The sequence below is a fragment of the Hibiscus syriacus genome, unplaced genomic scaffold, assembly GCF_006381635.1.
Source record: "Hibiscus syriacus cultivar Baekdansim isolate YM2019G1 unplaced genomic scaffold, ASM638163v2 tig00111671_pilon, whole genome shotgun sequence".
In the NCBI taxonomy this organism is placed as follows: domain Eukaryota; kingdom Viridiplantae; phylum Streptophyta; class Magnoliopsida; order Malvales; family Malvaceae; genus Hibiscus; species Hibiscus syriacus.
In genome coordinates, this window is record NW_024063152.1 from 1974792 (window position 1) to 1997352 (window position 22561).

At 34.3% G+C, this 22561-nt stretch overlaps 2 protein-coding genes and 3 pseudogenes across 2 annotated transcripts; 3 read left to right on the top strand and 2 right to left on the bottom strand.

The window, feature by feature from the left end:
* Positions 1-102: 102 nt before the first annotated feature.
* LOC120167188 lies at positions 103-3060 on the bottom strand. Its single transcript, XM_039176279.1, has 3 exons — positions 2583-3060; positions 2009-2137; positions 103-1819 (listed from the first exon to the last, which is right to left on the bottom strand). Exons 1-3 carry the CDS (start codon positions 2904-2906, stop codon positions 344-346), a joined length of 1929 nt encoding a protein of 642 aa, XP_039032210.1. The 5' UTR covers positions 2907-3060; the 3' UTR covers positions 103-343.
* A 2688-nt stretch (positions 3061-5748) lies between these two features.
* LOC120167194 lies at positions 5749-8106 on the top strand (annotated as a pseudogene).
* Positions 8107-11165: 3059 nt separating this feature from the next.
* On the top strand, positions 11166-12912 carry LOC120167362. Its single transcript, XM_039176401.1, has 2 exons — positions 11166-12146; positions 12229-12912. Exons 1-2 carry the CDS (start codon positions 11166-11168, stop codon positions 12910-12912), a joined length of 1665 nt encoding a protein of 554 aa, XP_039032332.1.
* An 894-nt stretch (positions 12913-13806) lies between these two features.
* On the bottom strand, positions 13807-15948 carry LOC120167363 (annotated as a pseudogene).
* Positions 15949-18773: 2825 nt separating this feature from the next.
* LOC120167364 lies at positions 18774-19699 on the top strand (annotated as a pseudogene).
* The last annotated feature ends 2862 nt before the right edge of the window (positions 19700-22561 follow it).

Genomic DNA, 22561 nt, shown 5'->3' on the forward strand with positions numbered 1-22561 from the left:
AACATTTGCTTCATGATATCATTAAAAAAAATTTACACTACATCAAATGAAAATAACCTGACACTGACATTTTTAGATTACACTATGAGCATGTACCATTCTTGGTTGGCTGCAGATAGTAACCCAATCTATCAGAGAACAATGTTATGATTCTTGTTTTTTATCCATAAGAAATCCAAAGAAACATCTCTTATGAACAGAATTACAGAAAGGAAAAACAAAGCATTACAAATGATAAATGTTCTTAATTCAGTTACCTTGAACTTGTATTCCTTGATACCCTCGGATCCTTGGGATACAGTACAAATGGCAGAAGCTAACCTGTTCAAATCACCATCTACTTCTAAATCTCCTGTTTAAGAACATGTCGTAATTGGACCTTCTGAGTTTCGGTTCTCGCCTCCAAAAGCTTTGCCTTCAAACTACTTGTCTGTGTACCGCCAGACGATCCGCTGCACGTTTTTGTTATGTGTGGATGAGTGGAGTCAGGTGAGCTCCACCGTCCCACCATTTCTGAGGGACTGAAACCGCCGTTAATGGACTCTTGATCCGGGGACATAATGCCCCAATTTAACTTCCTTCCATTCGAAAGCCTGCCGTTTGTTCCTTCTACAGAGATTGTTTTGTATTTTTCTACTTTCTTTTGGCATGATCTCCAAAGCCTTGCCATGGAAGAAACCTTCTTCAACTGTCCATCAGGCAAAGAACATAGTCCCCCTTCAGTTTCAGTACTTGAGAAATAGTTGTGCCAATTAGTCTTATTTACAGATGCAGCATTCCCTCCTGGTGAACAACTCGAGCTCGGGTACTCAAGATGGCTGACAGTTTCCCATCCACTCTCATCTTCTTTCTCAACATTAGCACTTGAATGTCTCAGAAAGCCGCCTTTTCTTGTCATACTTATTTCGGGACTCGCCGTGTGAACTTTTGAGGCGTAGCTGGCAGAACTATATGCAACACAGGACTCAATTTCCGTTTCACTGGCTTCAGGTAAAGCTTCATCTTCAAAAACAGCTAAAATGTCATCCAGGTTTGGGGCATTAACTGAGACCGCAGCCTGTCTAAGTGATTCTGCTTCCCTCATGTCTTTCGGATCCAGAGTTCCGGTCCTTGACCTGAGAAAAGTCTCCAAATCTGCTACAAGTTTGTTCATTTGCGAGTACCTCGTCTCGAGGGCTATCTTTGCATCAATGAGTTTCATCTGAGCACAATCTTCGCGCCAGTTCCCGACCATCTGCAGCATCTTTCTTTCCTCATCGACTTCCTCTCGAAGCATCACGGAATCTCTCTTTAATGCTTCCACTTCAGCCTTGTCTTTTGCAATTTCCTTGGCAAGCTCATCACATACTTCTTCGACCAGTTCTCTGGCCTTTCTTTCCTTTTCATAGCTCTGCATATATTGCTTGGCTGATAACTTTGCAGCAGCCAGCTCGTTCACCAATTTCGAATTGACAATTTCCATCCTCCGGCGATTCTTCTTTTCTCGATTCAAGTCAGCTTTGACATCATCGATGAATGCACGTATTTTCTCGTGCTCTTTGCTCCGCCACTCTGCCCTTTCCTCGCTAACTTTCCTCAAGAAGTGCTCAAGTTTCTTCTTTGAGGACTGGTGCTCCCTCTCAAGCTCCTCAATTCGAGCTTGAGCCTGTTCTAGTTCAGCCTCAAGGGCAGAAACAACTGATTCTGCACTTGCTTGTTGGTCAATATGCTTCATTTGGCTGTAAATTTCCATCTCCCCGTCTGTTGATTTTAAGCAGACCGGATCCCACTTTGTTGCTCCCTCCATTGCAGAGTTCGAATATCGGATCGAAGGCTCAATCTTAAAAGGGAAAAAGAAGCAGATAAGATCAGAAGGGTACAAAAAAAACTTAAACGGTCGGGAAAGTAAAGAAATCGATAAAGTAGCAACAGAAACGGAGCCTATGCGATTCAAACTCAATGTTTTACATATTGATTAGTCCATTAAAAGTTCAAGATTCGACTAAGGAGCTCGAAGAAGCGGGCATGCCTTGTGCAGGAGACCATTCTTTGTGCCAGAGACAGAAGCAGGGCTCGGCAACGGATCCTTTGCATTTGAACCATGAATTCTGTCCTCATGATGATGAACTAATGGGGAACCGATGAAATCGATACCGGCCTGCAAGAAATTAAACATGATGAACTCAATATGTTTATACACAAACCAAATTACAACTAATCAATGAAACACTGCTCTGAAAATCGGATAATAATCGGAGAATTAAAGGATTATCGCAGCATTCGATGATGACAAACTTCAAACATGATAAACCATCAAGAAACCGACCTTCGGATAGTGAATCATATCAATAAATTACATTAGCAAGTAATGAAAGCTTCATTTTCCTTTACATTCAAGCATAATCCAAGGCATTGTAAACATCAAAAAGTAAAAAAAAATTGAGCAATGATGGATTGTAAATATCAGCAAATGTAATTATGGATTGTAAACATACTTTTGATCGCATCACATTGTTCTCATTACTATACCAGAAGGCTACAAACATCGAAAGAAAAAGAAAAGCATAGATCTTGGAGCAGCAAAAACACGTTAAAAATCTAACCTTGACCCCTATCTGATCCCTCCTCCTCTCTCCATCACCAGGCGTCACCGTACCCGGCGACTGCGACCTCCACAATCCAGCTGCAAGCTTCCTCGCAGAAACCGTCGAAGCTCCTTTCCTCCGCCGTCTCCGATCTCCAACCTCTTCATCCTCGAGCTCCTCCTCAACTCCGCCGTCGTTCTTCTCCATCTCCCATTTCAACAACGGCGTTTTCGGCGGCCTGCACCTCGTATTACGTGTCCTTCGGTTCTTCGTCGGCTTGAGATTAACATCCGGTGGATACCACCCCGAAAGTGTCGCTTGTAAACTCGCTTTCCCCGTCATCACGACCAAACTACCTCTTTCATCAACATTCCAAAACAAAACCCGGAATTTCCTTCAACTTTATCTAGAAAATGGAAACAACCCAAAGCAAAAACAATAATAATTTGTAAATTTAGTGGACTGTAAATAGTGAGTGGAAACATTAAAGAGAGGAGCTGAGCTGAGAGAGAGAGAGAGAGAGGGAGCGCGTGTTGTCAGAAATACAAATTTTTTATAGATTAAATTATGATTTTAGTCCCTTTACTATATTCCCAATTTATATTTAGTTCAATATAATCGAATCGTTTCTTTATTTTAAAATTTTGAATTTGGGTCAAGTTCTTTTAGGATGTAGTCGGATCGGATTCAAATTTAGGGTGAATAAATTGATTATACCCTATCAAATATAATATTATAATTATCTTTTATATATTTAGAGATAATTATAATAATAACATTTTCTATTTTCTATATATATTTATTTTATCTAATACAAATAAATTATACATAAGTCAGGTCGGGTTAGATCGAATCAGATCGGGTGTTGATTTCAACCTAAAACATCAGGTCGGGTGAGGGCCCTCCTTAACCTAAATTAAGTCAGGTGCGAGTAAAGGACTTCAATTTTCAAATCAAGTTCAAGACGGCTAAAAATCTGACCCGATCGGATCAGTTGTCGTCCCTATTTCGAAGAAATATTCTATTTATATCAGTTAATAATATTATAAAAGTAATTGATTAAATCATGTCAAATTAACAATATAAGAGTTAAATATTAAGTTTGATCACAGTTGAGGACTAAAATTAGAAATGAACAAATTTTATACGATCAACGTGTCACGGGAGCGCCAACGACTCAAAGACTTCTGTAGACCGTTAATGCATCCCATGTTTATCATATTATATTTTAATTATTAAATAATATTGTTAGAATCCTAACATATAATATTAGCCTAATGAATAGGTTTATTACTTTATTAATGGTGGGTTTAGGGAGACGTTGTAGATTTATTAATTTTATATGGGAGAATTAAAATATATCTGCGCAATATTTTTATAATTTTGGGAAATTTTGATAAATTTATAGTTTTTAAATGAAATTATGGGGTTCTATTATAATTTTTTATTTATTTCTTTATATTATTATTTTATAAATGATTTTTTATGCCCTCTATAAATGAAATTTTTAACTATACTTTTAGTTGATATTAGAGATGGGTACGAGTCAGGTTTTTAGTTAATCAGATTTGAGTAGATAAAAATACATCTTTCATCTTAAACTTGTTCTGACTCGGATTTAGGGTGGTTTCACCTAACTCGAAAACTGACTTGTCTTTTGAAATAAAACTCACATCTGATCTTATATATATATATATTTCTTAATTTTATTTGATAAAATAGAGATATAATTAAAAATAATAATATAGAGATAGAAATTATTATTATCCTCAAATATATAAAGTGTAATTATATTTTTTTGAACTAGATCGGTGAAATATTTTTCACCCTATAATAATAATATATTTTTAGTTGATATTAGAGATGAGTATGAGTCGGATTTTTGGTCAATCTAACTCGATCCGATAAAAATACTTCGTCTGAAACTTGTTTTGACTCGTGTTTAGGGTGACTTCATCTAACATGAAATCCAATTTTTCTTTTGAAATAAAACTTACATCCAACCCGACATATATATATATATATAATTCTTAATTTTTTTCGATAAAATAGGATCTAATTAAAAATAATAATATATATAGAAATATTGTTGTAATTATCCCCTAAATATGTAATGTATAATTATGCTATTTTTTGGATTAAGCCAGTTAAGATATTTTTAACTCTAAATCCAAATCTAATCTAATCGGAACTCATAATTTAATATCCCAACCCAATTAAATTCGACCTGAACATTACTTTTTTAAATAAAATCTGTTATAATAAACTAGAGTCAGGTTAAAAAACATCTAATTCACATCTTTAATTTATATTCGATTAATTCAATGTTTAATTAGAAACTTACTATTAGTATAAAATTAATATAATAAATCTATAATAACTTAATTATTAGGGCTGGAAGAGAAGAGAAATTAAGTTTCAACTACAGCCCTAATAGGAAGCATGGGCAAAATATACGATGAACTATATATAAGTGTGAGTTGTTGACTTGTATTAATAGAAGGATATACCTATTATTGATTATCAAGTAATAAAAGTAGGGATAGTAAATTATTCGAGTCGAATTTGAGTATTATTGAGCTCAACTTGAATTAAAAAATTAAAAAAAGAGTTCGATTTGATTTGAAAGTTCACAAGTTTAAAATCGTAAAGTTCAACTCAAAATAAAAAATTGAAGCTCTATTCGACTTGAAAGCTTACGAGCTTAAAATTTTCAAACTCGACTCAAAATAAAAAAAATTAAAGCTAGACTATAGCTCGAAAAAACTTGGACTTGAAACATTTTTAGTCGTAATTTGACATAATTATAAGAGAGTATTTGTTCAAGATTTTTCTTAATCATTGATAACACACACTATACAGACGTAACTACTTGAATCCAAGATCTTTACGAGAATAACATTTACTTTTAACCACCGACGTCACTTTATAGATTCTAATCATTCTATTATATGGACACTATGATATTTTTAGGAATAAGCTTAACGATCGAACAAATTCTACAAAATTAATGGTGTGATCCTTATTTTATAATAAAATTCAAAGTTTAATGTTTCTTTCATAAAAGTTTAAAATTTTTGTACTAAAAATTATTTAGGCATTTTTAGTGACCATTTATGTACTTTACCCAAACGTTCAAATACTAAGTTCAAAGAAAACCCAGTAACAACTTCCAAAATTCATTTACCCAAGTTCGAAGTGCCGCCATTGCTGGTTTCATTTCAAGCTCAGCTCTTGCTTTTCAATTTTGCTTGATTTCAACATATGGGTAAGCTTATTTCTTCATTACTTATTCCTTCAATTGTTGATGGCAGAGCGAATCTTTCCAATTTCCGCTCTTCCTTTTCTTCTTCTTCTTTTAAATCCATTGCTACCCACAGAAAAGCTTTGAGTAAGAATTCCATGTCTGTGAGGCTAAATCAAAAAACGTTTGGTCACTTTGATAACGTTGGCGCTGCTTTGACTGTTTTTAATAAGATGATTGATAAGTACCCAAAGCCTTCAATTGTAGAATTCAACAAATTATTAGGAGCCATTGCTAGAATGAAGCATTATGCCGTTGTTGTTTCTATGTATAGCCGGATGGAATTATTAGGAATTTCTCATGATCTCTATTCTTTGAGCATATTGAGTAATTGCTTTTGTCAATTAGGTAAAATTGATTTTGGGTTTTCTGTTTTGGGGAAAATGCTGAAGTTAGTGTTGAACCTACTGTTGTAAACTTTTCCATTTTGATCAATGGACTTTGTAAGCAAAGTAAGATTTCTAGGGCAGTGAGTCTGTTTGATGAAATGATTGAAAAAGGGTATCAACCTAATTTGATTGTCTACAATACAATACTTGATGGGTTGTGTAAGATCGGGGATACAAGCTGTTAGATTTCTAAGGATGATGGAAGAAAGAGGTTTTGAACCTGATATTATAGCATATAACACTGTCATTGACTGTCTTTGTAAGAACGGCTTGCTAAATGAGGCCATTGATCTTTTCTCCCAAGTGAAGGTTAAGGGCATTAGACCAGATATCGTTACTTACACTTGCTTAATTCATGCTATGTGTGATTTAGGCCAGCAGAAGGAGGCAACAAGGCTTTTGAATGAAATGGTGGATGATAACATTTCACTTGATATTTTCTTGTATAATGTTTTGCTTGATGCATATTGCAAGGAGGAGATGATTTCTGAAGCTGTAGATACCATTGGCATAATGAGAAAGCAAGGCATTGAGCCTGATGTTGTCACGTATAGTATATTGGTTGATGCACATTGCAAGGAAGGGATCATTTTTGAAGCTGAAGATGTTGTTGATACGATGAGAAAGAAAGGCATTGAGCCTAATGTTGTTACCTATAATGCATTAATAAACGGCCACTGCTTGCTAAACCAAATGGAAGAAGCTAGAAGAGTCTTTCAGTTAATGATTAAGAAGGGTTGTGCACCTAGTATACGTAGTTACAACACCATGATCAACGGATATTGCAAAGCTAAAAGGGTAGATGAAGCAATGGAACTCTTTCATGAAATATTTCAAAAAGGACCATTTCCGAATACAGTCACTTACAACACTCTTATCCAAGGTATGTGCCAATTAGGGAGAGTTTCAATTGCATATGGACTTTTGAGAAAGATGCTTGCTTCCAGACAAGTTCCGGATATATTGACCTTTGGGATTTTGTTGGATGGTTTATGCAAAAGAGGTAAACTCGAAAATGCGTTGGAACTTTTTCAAGCAATGCAAAATAGTAGGTTGGAACTTAATGTTGTCTTTTGTAATATCTTAATCAATGGCTTGTGCAAATCTGGGAATATTGAAGTTGCAAAGGAATTGTTTCATCAACTCTCTGTCAATGGTTTAAAGCCGAATGTTTACACATATTCTACAATGATTAATGGATTCTGTAAAGAAGGATTCCCAGACGAAGCGTATCAGTTGTTTAGGGGAATGGGAGAAAATGATTTTTTGCCTGATAGCTTCTGTTATAATGTAATGATCCGGGGGGTTTCTACGAAACAACTATACCTCAAAGGCAACCCAACTTCTTACGGAAATGGTCGGTAAGGGCTTTTCTGCAGATTTATGCACTGCCACCTTATTTCTGGATTTGATTTTACGATCTGATAAATCAATCTTGATCTGAAATGTTTCAAAGATAGTGTAAAGTTAACGACTTGTGAATGAGAATAAATTTGGTCGATACCAATGGTACTGTTTTGACAAGCAAAAAGTTTTTGGAAACTGCAATGAGTTTGTTAAGGTCTGTTTTTCAGTGTAGTTGATGTACTTTAAACAGTAAGATTGCCATGTTTCACTCTGCCAGTTGGAGAATTCAGCAGCAATGAGAATATTGCAGGCAATTCCTCAACACTTCACTGCAAAAGCTCCTCTCCGAATGCTGGAGCAATTGGCCTTTCTCACTCGACAACTTCAGTAGGTGCCCATTTTTTTATTCTCTTTCCTTGAAATGCTTATGATTTTGCTGTATGGTTTAGGAATATATCAAGGAAACATTACTTGTCTAGTGAGTGAAAATAGCTAGCATTAACTTTAGGTGCTACATCTATGCTGGTTTTTGGTCCGTCGTTTCCGGTTCTTTTCCGATGTTCTCTTCCCCGGATAAGTAGAATGCAATACTTGTGTTATCTTAGTTGCATATGTTTTACTACATGTTGGTTTCCAGTTTCAATCTGCTTACAAACGGAAGATGTAGACATGGACGGAGCTAGGATCAAATGTTAAGGGGTATAAAAGGTTAATTTTCTTTTGTATTATTCTCAAACCAACAATTACAGTGGGTTCAGGGTTTCCAGCTATTGTTGTTATCGCATAGACGAGCATGAGATGGTGTTAGCTGGTCGGGGTTTAGGGTTTATGTTTTTAATGAAAAAAAAATAATAAGATAATTTTTTTAATGAAAGAAATAATATATTTTTTCCCGAAACGTTCATTAATTTATTTGTTTATGTTTTGCAGAAAAAAATAAATAATACATATACAGTTATATTACTTTTAACTGCAAAGATAGCATGTAAACTGAACATTTACACACCCAAAATCAGTTGAACGTCGACAAAATGCAAAATTAATACTCTCTCTATTTCCTTAGCACAAAGCATACATGCTTTTTAAATTTTTAAACTAATGTTGAAATTTTTAAATTTCAAAAAATGATCACGACGATGATATATGTGTTTTTTATTTTTAATTATTCAAAAATATTTATTATTAAAATATTATATTTAAAATTTTAAAAAATAATATCTAATGATATGTGATTTTGAAGAATCATTTAACATTTTCTCAAATTCAATAAATAATTTTATGTATATCTATTTTCATAAATAATTTAAAAAGTGATATATATGGATAATGAAGCTTAATACGGTAAACACCTATTTTTGTCCGGATCAAAAAAATATCATTATTATTATTATTATTATCATTACTAATAATAATTATTTACATATTTTGCAGGTCTCACCGAGAGCCCAACTCATATTAATATCTCCGAGGCCCAGTATACATTCAAGCCCAATTACAAATGATCCAACAGAAGCTGACCCGACCCGGTTCAAGCCCAACATCGGATGACAACCCAATAGCTTTAGGGTTTTTGAAACCCTAAATCGAAGCCAACAATCGTTTGACTATTCATCTTCCGACCGGAGCGTGAGCCGCCACCGAGCCAATGTTTCAGCCGTCGTCGATCCACCGATGAGTCACCGAGCCACCACTGAGCCGACCATCGTCATCATCCACCTGCAAACCAACCTAAATCCACTAATAAAAAAACAAACTAAATCCCATCAAAATCCAACCTAAATCCACTAATCCATTAAAAAATAATAAACTAAATCCCACCAAAAACAACTACCTACTCCACCACTACCTTGCACCCATAAAAGGAGAACATTCATGGAAAGGGGAGGAGGGGGAGAAAGGGAAGTTATCAGCAATTAACCAGAAAAAACCGAGAGCCGCCGCCTTGCTAAACACCAGGCCTAAGTGTCTGATTGCTAGTAGCCTTCCAAAGGAGGACCATCCGAAAAGAAACATGGTTCGTGACATGTTAGCTGTAGGAGTTGCTACAATGAAAAGCTGCTGAATCGAGTTTTGGGTCCTGAAGCGAGAGAAGGATTCGTCAGCGTTGCGTAACCAGTTGGAAAATAAAATGGGAGGGAAACCTTTCGCCAAGAACGCTACATCCAAATAAAGAGAGCAGGTTCTGGCTTTTACTGCTTTATTTGATTGTTCTGTGCATCATTTTCTCTCCTTGGTTTTGGTCCTGGCTACGTGTTTACCATGTTTGGAGTTGGCTTGGCCCTATCCTAGTGCTTTGTAAGTGTTGTTTCTGTCTTATTTTATCTAAATTATTAAATATGCTAGCAGTATGGATTAGTATATACTTTTTTTCTAAAATTATTGGAATACATATTATATTTAATCAACCCAAAACATGATCAATTTTAATATATCTTTATTATATTATATTATATTATATTATATTATATTATATGTATACTTGTATTTACTTTTACATTCTTTATATCATTTATTTAACGAGTAGAGTGGTGCATAACTTGTATGATATCATTTTGTATGATATGTGTTATCCTCATATACATAACTCGACTTATAATTATATAATTGGATTAAGGGTAATACATTTTAATTTAAAATTGTTACGAGAGACTTGTCTTAATTTATTAGAGAGCCGCTTTTGATGATTTTAAATTTAAAATGTATACCAACAGTGAAACTTTAAAAGATGGTTCGTCATCTTAAAATTTGGAACGAAAGAAAAAAAATGTTCCGTTATTTAAGTTTTTTGAAAAAATTGTTAGAACTTATCTAAGATCTGGTCTCGATATTTTTAAATAATCGAATATTCTTTATCTTTCTAAAAAGACTTGGTACTTTTAATTTAATCTATTTTGGTACTTTTGAATATAATAATTCATTTTAAAATTCACATTTTGTTATTTTATGGGATCAAAAATCATATTAAAATTTGAATTTGTAAATGTCATTGCAAAGACATTAATTAATCGACTATGTACCGATTTAGGCGTTGTGGGGTGTTAATCCTTCCCCACACGTAATCGGCTCCCAAACACATTTTCTAGTAACACATACCTCAATATGTTGTTTTAATTAAAATTAATTTTTATTTAAAATAACAAAACTTTTTGAGTGCCAAATCACACCCCTAATCAAAGATTGATAACGATTTTTCGAACCGTATTTTTCTATAGTAATGAAAATCCCAAATTTTTCGAAACGAGAAATTTTTTTAAATCACGTTTATTTTTTAATTAAAAATTTATCACAAGAAATAGATATAATTAAAAAATGGTGTGATTTTTAAAATCTCGATTTTAAGGAAAAAATCGTTTGGACGAATACTTTGCACAATCTTCCTTTTTGTCATCTTGTGCCCCATGAAGAAAAACCCTTCTCCGCAGGGTGAAGGCGCACCTTTACGAAAAATAGAAATATGACAGGTTGCAGTTGCCATTGTCTCTTTTTTTCCCGGCTAGAGTTTTCCAGTAGATCAAAAGCAACATAAAGATGTGATTTTTCCTGAAATTTTCTACATCAACAATGGAGATTGATTCACCACTAGACACCATTGTTGAAGAGAGGGAAGCGTTGATGGTTTCGGCTAATGGTGGACTCAGTACAAGAAGAAAAGCCCATTTTCTCAAACCCACAACAGCCATTTCAAGCAATGGGAAAATCTCTGAGCTTCCTCATGATCATGTCTCCCCCAAGCCCTTCATTCATGGCCTAAAGGACTTGTCCGAGAAAGTGTCGTTCAAAGGCTGGAGACGTTCCACGCAGAAATGGAAAACATGGGTTCATAACATGCACGCCAAGCATCGAGCTTTATGGAAGCATGTTGGTATTTATGACGCAGTGATGAGTTCCAGGTACGATGTCAAACAACACAAGGAACTCGTTCTTTGTTTTGCTGAAAAATGGTGCCTTGGGACAAATTCTCTCGTGTTTCCTTGGGGAGAAGCAACGATAACATTGGAAGATGTTATGATCTGTGGGGGGTTTTCTGTTCTTGGTGAATCTGTTTTAAGACCTTTAAACAGTAAACTTGTTGAGGTTGAAGAAAGGTTAATCAAAGGGCGAAAAGAGGCTGCAAGAGGGGGTTGCGTGCTTGCCACGTCTAAAGCATGGATGGACTATTTCATGGGAACTGGGAATGAGCTTGAGCATGAAGCATTCCTTTCTTTATGGTTATCCAACTTTGTTTTTGTGAGTTCTGCTTCAGCTACAAGTGTGAGGAAGCATGTTTTTCGTATTGCAATTCATTTGGCTAGAGGGAACCGGGTTGCTCTTGCGCCGGCTGTTTTATGTAGCATATACAGGGACTTGAATCTGTTGAAGGATCGATTCTCTGGTTCCGTTGTGGCGCAAAGTAATGAGTTGGTTTATATTTATGCACCCTTTCAGTTAGTGCAGGTTTGGGTTTGGGAAAGGTTTCCGGCATTGCGTCCGACGCCTAGTTCGATCTCGCATGGTGAGCCGAGGGTATCGAGATGGAACAGGCTTAAGGTGAATGTTCCTAATGTGAGCTAGCTATGGAGTCTGCAGGAGGAAGTTTTCTATGGCGGCCGTATGTTATATCAATTGATGGTTGTCTTTGCCAAAGTTTTATGGTGATGAGGAACAGCATGTATTGATTGATTCTCGTGTTCATTTAGACGAACAGATTCATTCGTTTGCTAGATGTTTGAGGGGTAGTGAGCTTGTTGGACTAGACAGCATAGAGCAGTATGTCCCACATCGGGTTTCGATGCAGTTCGGAATGGATCAAGATCTTCCAGGATGCTTTGCTAGATGCAATGGAAACCCTGATATTGCTTGGAGGAATTACAGCAGACCTATTCGAGATGCAGTGTTGTATGTACCGCCAAGGCTTTTCGAATCGGATGTTACTTCACAGTACTGGCATTGGTGGAAGCAATCAGTGGTGGCTTATCGTGATGCTATCAAGCCATTTCTTAAGAGGCCTAGGAATCGAAGAAAACATGATGTTTCAGTGAAGGAAAAGGTTTTCAAAGGAAATTCTAGCAAGGAAAAGGAAGATGAAGAGGTGGAAGCAGGGGATTTCATTCAGAAGGTCGACACGGAAGATCGATTAACAATAAGAAAAATATTGACTTGTGCTAAGCATAGCAATGAAAACATGGTAATGAGTTGTGCTCAAAGGCAACATGCTCAACTAAAGAAGTTGAAGCACTTGCAGAGACGAAAGCAAATACGAAACGATGTGCAGTTAGCACAGAAAGTTCTGATGAAGCTAAAGATACAAAACCTTGGACAATATCTGTAAGCGTTTATCAGTGGTGAATGTCAAAACATGCCAATGATCATGGCAGTCACAGATAAAGATGTTGAGAAGACCGAATATGTACCGAAACTGGATGCCGAGGTCACAAAGAATGCAAATCCAATCGGAGAATCAAAAGGATTGGTCACAGATGATGTCAAGAGCAAACCAGGTCCAAAGATGGAGAAGGCATTGACACTACTGATCTTTTCACCCTTAGTCTTGAGCTCGAATCTCGGATTTGCAGGCTTGAAAAACGGTTCGCTAAGCTGAAGAGTTGAAGACTTTGGCAACAAAACTGGTTTTATGTGCACATATGCTATAGAGTCATTACATTATCAAACACTGGTTCTTGCAGCATCATATATCGGTGCATTACTTCTTTACAACGTTCTCTTGTAGGTATCCGATCCCAGAATAGACATTGCAGTAGAACCAAGGTTTTTCTTTGTGACACCAGCATCAATATAATTTACCTTATGTCGTTTAATTCATGATTGAAATAAACAAATTAAAATAAATAAAACTAAATTTAAATTGACAACGGATTCTCAATGTGGAGCATAAGCTAAGCATCAATGGCAGCTCAATCTTAAGAGTATATATTGTATTGGCTCTGTTTATTCATGTCTGCTTACACAGACAATGGCTTGGAGAATTGACCCTGTTTTATTCAAAAACGTGTTCCCTTCAAGCCTGAATTGGGAAAAAACCAAAAAACCTGCCTAATTCCTTATTATAAATATCTACATAATGACAAGCCGCCTGCCGGGGTCCTTTTCGACCAAAATCCGGCCATCATGGTTCGCCGAAGACAGTGAACTACGACCTCCTCAGAGCTATCTCTTTCGTCTATGTTATTCGATGAATTGAAATTCTTTAACCCCATGTGTTCTCTCATGCCTTTGCCTGCAAAGAGAGAGTTTATGAGATTTGGGAGGGTGAAATGATCGACAACCGAGCATATTTTTGAATGATTAAGAACGAAATACGGAACATGTCGAAAGTATCTCGTCGAAGCATGAACATGTGTTCTATGTGACGAGAATGCATTGTCGTTAATAATTTAGACCGGTCACTCACCTGGGAATACAAGAAGGTTCCTAAGATAGCAATGGGCTCCAAGAGCATTGATTGGCTGGACCGGTGTGTGGAAGATGATGATGGATGAGACTATAACGGATATACGTTTCATGGTATTGCCGATGCTAAATGTCAAGGGAGAGATCTGATCGAGGGACATGTACGAGACCTGGTTGTATAGATGATAGAAAATACTCTGGGCAGCCATCCACCTACCAAATATGAATATAATCGACAACGTTTGTTAGCACATACAGCTACGATTGGATCCAAAAGAGTACCGAAACCGGCACAGATAAAGACGACACCGATATCGTCTAATGCTCATGTTACAGGTCCTGTCTGAATCTTTAATAGAACTCAAAACGTAACTATGAACAGTTCAGTAAACATCGATCGAACAGAATCAATAAGTGATACAAATTGACATCATATAGGCAATGGGGCCTCTAAATCCTTTATTTCTAAACCTAACCAGCACGAGAAATTCGGAAAAGTTCATAGAATACCTTCAAAGTATCTACCAAATCCAACGAATAAATCTACACGATAATTACGACTTAGTAGGGTTATGTTATTACCAGATGAACTGTGGTCCAATTAGAGATACAGCCTCTTTCCATCCTGCCGCCCACATGTGCGGTCCCTCCACGGCGATTGCGAAAGGTGTGAGAATTACAAGGGACAGCATACACAAACAAGCGTAGTAATTCATTCCCGCTAACAGCATTCCCCTTCATGCCCTTCTTCGAGAATATGTTACGGAAGACAAATGCCAGTTCGAATCATAGCTCCCATAAAACCTGAGAATACGCGACGAAGAACCAAGTTCACCACTCGGCCGTAACCCGAAAAACAGTTTGATTAAAAGTAGAAGATCAACCCCAGTTAGGATCCTCAAGCATCATAAACATCCAAAATATTAATCCCACATTACAGCTGAAAAAACAAGACACCATGGTAACTTATGTCTTTACCAGTCATATTGAAGTTGAGTTCGGTTAAGGCGGCAAGGCCGCAACCACCGATGATTGGAAGAAGTGACAGGTAAACCGCCGGCGGGAAGGTCTCTCCGAGTAAGAACCTCGAAATGATGACACTGAAAGCTGGTTCACCGCTTTTAATGATGTGAGTGAATGAAACTGCAACCTTAGACATGCTCACAGTAGCTGCAACATGTCCAATTGTATGTGCCACAGCCACCTACGGAAAAGGAAACCAAAAGAACATATATCAGAATTTGACATCTTAATCTTAATTTCTCAGAAACAAGAACATACATCAGAATTTTCCTTTTGTTTTTCTTGTTTAAGATAAGACAGATAATACCAAATTGTGGTTTCATTTTCAATGCAATCAACAAACTGTAATTTTCATAAAACTGGATAACAGACTATTTACTTTCACTTTCTCACTAACCAAACAAAAAAGGGAGGGAAACCTCACCGGAAACAGAGCCTTCCAGAACTCGATATCGATTTTCGGGGGCTCAGCAATCCTTGTGGCCCATGAAACCGACATCATCAGAGAACCACAGGCAAGTGACAGAGTCGAAGTTAACCAAGGGAAAGGGTAAACATTTAAAACCTTCTTGTTGTAGATATTGAAGACCACATTCAGAGCCCACCAAGTTGCAAAATAAATCCCAATTTTCACTCTTTGCGCGGTTTCTGATTTACCTTCGGCCGCCGCCGCCGACTGTGACTTGTCAGCTTCATACGCCTTACAATGGATCACTGGTTTTTTCTCATTGTGAAAACAACAACTCTCAATGGATGAGATATGCAAAGGCTTTGACACTGAAATAAGGGCCCTTTGGTTAGTGTTGTTTTGAAGGTTCAGACTCACAGATGGTGAAAACGAAGATATAATGGAAGACGATCTTTTGTGAACAATTGAGCTGGAAACATTCACAGTTAAAGCTGATTGCTTGATGCCGAAACTCATTTTGTTTTTCAAAATTTCTGATCAAAATCAACCTGGGAATTTGCTAAAAATTTCAACTTTAAAAGTTTTTAAGATCAAGAAACGACAAAGAAAGATAAAAACTTTGGATGCAAGGTTAAAGTTCAACCTGTAAACCCAATATTTTTTCCTTTTGCTCTTACCAAAAAAGGAAAAACGATGAATTTATAAACTTGAAGCTACTACATACCTATTTATATGGAGAAAATATCAAAGTAAAACGAAAGAGAAAGAGGATTTTATGGAAAGTTCTTACTTGAGTTTAGAGAGGATAACAAGGCGGTGAAAACTTTGAAAAATTAAACTGTGTAGAAACTTTCTTAAGCAATTTAAATCAAAGTTTAAAACCAAAGTTTTTCTTTGTCAATGGTTTCATTTCTTGTGAAAAGGTCACACATCAAGTGTGTGTGGTTCATAGTCTAACTATATATTTATAAAAAGGATTAATTAATAAAGGGTAAAGTATGCAAATGGTTCTCTGACTGTATGATATTGTTTTATTAAGTCTCTCGACTATTAAAAGATATAAAATAGTCTCCCAACTATAGGAGTTGTTTCGTTGAGTCCATTGATCATTAAAAGTTATAAAGTGGTCACTCGATTATTCATTATGTTCTAAACTCATCCTTTTTCGTTAAAAAATTAGTAGTCGTCTGAGCTAGACGTTAACCTACTGACTGAGATATGATAAAATTTGATCTCATAATCTCAAACGACTATCATATCTCAGTCAGCATGTTAACGTCCAACTCAGACGACTGTTAATTTTTTAACGAAAATGATGGGTTTGAAACATAATGAATAATCAAGTGGTCATTTTGTAACTTTTAATAGTCGATGAACTCAACAAAACAATTCCCTATAGTCGAGGGACCATTTTGTAACTTTTAATAGTCGGGAACTCAACAAAGCATTTTCCTATAGTTTAGGGACTATTTGTGTACTTTACCCATTAATAAATTGACTCTTGAATTATATTTAGATTTTTATTTTTCTTTTTAATTTTTTTTTTAAAAAACTAGATTTTTAAATTTTATTTTATGACTATCCTTCTACTATTTTTGTTTGAAAAATAATGTAACCCTTTCAATCAATTAATGCATAAACTTTTTGTTGACTCAATTTTTACACCAAAATTATTGTCATCATCCCTTTAACCATAATTTTCCATTATTTTTTTATAAAACTTTAAAAAAAATCATAATTAAGATTTATTTTTAAGATATTAGATTTTGATCTTTAAATTTAATCATCATATTAGATCAAAATTTCATTGTGACCTACCTATGTTTTTATTTTTTTGGATAAATTTTTAAGTTTTATTACCCAAATAACAAATAGCTACAGTAACAAGGTACAAAAACAGAAACAGATACAGAATGTGGATCCAGTGAGCAACCTACTAAAAATGTCTCTTAACCGCTCAGATTATATATAAAAAAATCTAAAAACTTTTTATTTATTAGAATACGAAGAAAATAATGAAAAGAGAAAAATAAAATAAAATATTTTAAAGTTTTTTCCTAGTTAACCCTTAAATTATATATTATTTTCAATTTAACTCTCTACGTAGTACTCATTAATTGATTTTAAAAGATTATATCATTTTTAACAGTGACGGACAAATGAATAAAAAATAATAATAAAATAGAATTTTATGTATAATCCATAAGTTAATTTATCCATTAAATCTTAAAAAAATTCTATATATTAAACGACCTAATCAATGGGGCATCATATCGTGCCAACGAGTGTTGGCACAAGTGGTTGGGATTCAAGAATTTGAGCTTGTAAGGTCAAGTTCGAATCTCACCACCGTCACTCTTGGTGGACAATCCATAAAATCTGTAAATCCCAATTGAATCTTAAGTAAGTCTTGACCTTGAATTGGGGAAGCCACACCCGACCTAAACTTTTGTGTACTAAAAAAAATGGGGCGTCATATCGTAGTACATTCAACGAGTTGCAATAGCAACATTGTCATTTCTTTCATTAAGTCTAATTTTTAATAGTTTAGAATGATTATAAGATAATATATATTAAAAAAATAATAATACACATATTTTGTAGATACATTTGCTCATATCTGAATATTCTATAAAGAATAATATTATATTTTTTATCATTAAAATCACTCAATAAATTCTTAAATCTAATTAACTTTAACTATACAAAATCGTCTTAATATAGATTAATTTTTATGATAATAAATAATACATAATAATTTACTTATTATATATGTAATGTATAATCCAACAATCTTCTACTTTATGATCATAACTTTTAGAGTTCAAAAATTTTACCACAATAACAAAAGATGTATCAAACCATTATGCCTACCAAACATGTTAACGTACAACCAAGACGACTTTTGTTATATCTACTACTGAAGCTAAATGATCTATGATCATGTATTTTAATATTATCAAATGACAGATTAATTATGGATGTATAATACGAAAATTATGTGTAATTTGATCATAATATATTATCTTCAACTGACCCTCTCAAATTTCGTCAGATTAAATTTTACTAAAATTAGAACGTAAATAAACCAAAATATGTTTTATTTATGTAGAAAATAATCTTAAGCTGAAATTGTATTTATAATAGATGAACATTTTAAATTTAAAAATTTATATTAAAATTAAATATCCTTAAATGTTATAACACTATCGGATAATAATTTCTTAGTAAACACGTAATCATAAAATGTACTTATATTTATGTAATCTTTGTATTTACAAACACTTATTTCTAAATTGTCAAATTCTCTAAGATATTTAAGTGGATTTTTATTGTAGTTTTGAAAAAATTATGTTTATTGGCTGCTCTTATTACATCAAATAGGTATGCCGATGACTCGTTAAATTCGACTCGGAATGATTGTCGAACACGGATATGCATCTAACAAGAAATCTTGTTTTGTTAGGTCTTGATGTTAAACGAACCGATAGGAGTTTAGTATCATACGAAAAGCAAGAGACTATGGTGAAACTTTGGGATATTCTCGTCGTTTATGCCTGGATTGATACAGATGTTGGATAATGTCAAGGTGAGTATCGAATTTCGTCGAGTTTTTTGTTTGGGAAGTGATTATTATATAGTTTTATGGATTGTTTGATTGCTTCATTAACAATGTTGAGCAGGAATGAGTGATCTATGATCCCCCATGATAATTCTACTCGAAAACGAAGCCAATGCATTTTGGTGCTTCGAACGTCTGATGCGCAGATTGGTATGTATCTGGCATATGTATGTTTGAATATGTGACGTATACGGATACTCATCGTTGCATACATTTTCACCAGCAATTAGGTACGAAACGAAAGTTATATCGATTCATTCTCTAGAGTTTTACATTGTTGCATTACTCGAACTCAGGTAGGCGTATCCGGATAGGGTATCCTAAATCCGATTTCGAATGTGCATCATACACGGATGTCGAACACCAAAACTTTGCTGATTTTCTCATATTTGGTTTACAGAGACGCTGGGTGGGGGTGACTATTTGTTCTCTGTTTGAATGCTAATGGTTTTGTTTCGTCGTCGTTCTCATTCTGTGATTAGTTGTATCTGTGGGAGGTACATCTATCGAACAGTCGAGCATGAGGCTAGCATAATCCGGCGTATTTTACTCATAAATTTAGTTTTGTTTGAATTGGAACAGATGATGTGGGCTCTGGAATACGATCCGGGTTTGTTCTATCTGTACGAAGAACCAACATTAAGTCTGGAGTAATCGAAAATGAGATCCAGATCGATGCGCCATTACGGGAAGTTTGCAGGGTGAGGCTGAGGCTGATAGTTGTATATGGTGATACCAATCTTCCAAATTAATTGTATACTAAAACATTGATTACCATTTCATTCATTGTTGTATTAACATATATGTTAATGAAAACCAATTGTTTCTGCTTATATTTTATGTTTTAGTCGATATTTAAATTTTCTTAATTTTGACCCTTAAAATTTTTAAAAAATTCAATTTGCCCCCCAATTTTTAAAAATTCAATTTAAATTTTAAATAATTTTAATGTTTTTAATTAAAACCCTCCCATAATTAAAAAAAATCATTAAGTCTCTCAAATTTTCAAAAATTGTAGTTATATCTTATTTTTTCTGGAAAAAATATAAACAAAACCCTTCAAAAAAAAATTAAAATCTTAGTTTAAACCTCTAAAGTTTTTAAAATTTTAAGTTGTTTCCCCAAACTCTATCACCAAGTTTCACCACTGAAACTACACGTTTAGTACCTGGACTAAATTTATTAACATTTTAAGTGTTTATATTAAAAAAGAAGTACGAATCCGATGATTTCAGTGGTTAAAGGATGATTGTTATCTTTAGAAATATCTTATTATTAGAGGTCTCGGGTTTGAGTACAATGTTTGCAGGAGTGTTTGAATCTTCATTGTCAAACGTTTGAGTCGTTTTACCGATGCACCTATATCGCAGATTCCTATAACGCAAACATCATCTTCCTCAACGTCTATTTTTGGTGTTGATGGGTTGCGATGGTTCACGATTTTATTATCTTTATGACTATCGTTTTTTTGTGGTTTCGATGTACTTTTGCTTCTGACCACTATTGTGGTGGATCGATGCTTTTGTGGTTGACTTCTTGTTGATGTTTTGTTTTGTACTGGTCGTTCTTGTTCGGTGTAGATGTTCACCGTTTGGTTTCCCCTATCACTGTGGTTCTGTTTGGTATTTATAAGCCTTCATCGGCCGTTTGTCTGTTGGATTGGTTCATGCCCGTTATTTGGACTGGACTTGGACTGTTATTTGGACCCTTGTTGGACCTACAAACAAAATAAAATAAAAATGTTAATAATAATAAAATAGAAAAAAGAAATAATAAAATAATAATAATATATTATATATATAAATATTTTCCAAAACCCATATAATATATATTTTTAAAAATATTTTAAAATTATATTATATATATATATTTTAAAAATGTTTTTCAAAATTATATAGTTTTCAAAAATGTTTTTAAAACTATATATTATATGTTTTCAAAATGATTTCAAAACTATATAATATATATATACGTTTTCAAAATGTTTTTAAAAACTATATATATTTTCAAAATGTTTTAAAAACTATATATTATATTTATTTTCAAAATGTTTTAAAAACTATAATATATATATATATATATATATTTCCAAAAAATCGTTTTCAAAACTATATATGATATATATTTTAAAAACGTTTTCAAAACTATATGATATATACATTTTCAAAAACCATTTTCTGGAAATTATATATTATATCATTTCAAAAGCATTTTCAAAAAATGATGTTATACTACTATATATATAATATAATAAATAATGTGAAAGGAAAGAAAAAAAACAAATTCGGACGAAAATGAGTGTCTAAAGCTAACATCACATAATGTCCTAACAGTACCATCATACATCTTAATTTTGACTTCACCAACACCAATAATATCGCAACATCTGTCATCACCTAAATAGATAGAACCAGAATTAACTGACCTGTATGTCGAAAACCACTCCCTATTAGGCGTTATATGATAAGAGCATCCGGAATCAAGAATCCATGTATCTGTCAACTTAGTTGTTGAAATATAAAACATATCACCATCACTATAATCTGAATTGTCATCCTACACCACATGCACAGACTTGGATGATTTATCATGTTTCTCATCAGTCTACTTTTTCCAATTTGGATAATCTCTCTTCGTATGTCCCGACTCCTTGCATTTGTAGCAACAAATTATCTTTTTACCCTGGACTTTGATCTGAAATTTCATTTTCCATACCCCTCATTCTCTGAATTTCTTCTATGGTCTTGATTACCCTTAATATAGAAACTATCAGCATGAGAGCTTTCCCAAGCATTATGCTTCCTCTGGTTTTGAGCAAACAAGGCTGCAATAATCTCTTAAACTTTGAATATTTCTTTCCCATATGTAAGAGTAGTCACCATGTGTTCGTAAGATGAAGGCAGTGAACACAACATAATCATTTCTCTGTATGTAATTATTTGATTGAAAACATTCATGTGTTGCACCAATTCATGACCTTCATGCATCTACAACCCATACAACCTTTGTTTTAGATATAATTTATTCGTTAGGGATTTAGACATAAATTGACTTTCTAATTTCTTCTGGAGATGATAGACTCATTACGTGATACATAACCTCATCTACCAAACATAATCATATGGTTCTTGTCGCTCGGTGCTGCAGTTCTTCCCAATCATCATCTTTCATCAATTCTGATTTCTGATATCGTAGACCTTTCAAAATCCCTTGTTGCACCAACAAATCCTTTACCCTTGCTTGTCATAATATAAAGTTGCCATGCGAATTTCACACCTGACATAGCCATCAACAACGCTCTGATACCCATTGTTGAGTAATCAGGCTAAGTAACATAGGAAACAAACAAGCAGTAAAGCAAATGAAGAACTCAAGATTTAACCGAGGTTCGACAACGTGCCTACATGCTCGGGAGTGATGAGCGGTTTTTTCTTATTATTTGCAATGATCATAACAATTAGGTTACAATTATGTTATATAAAAGCAACCCTGATCTTTCATTCATTCTGTCTTTCT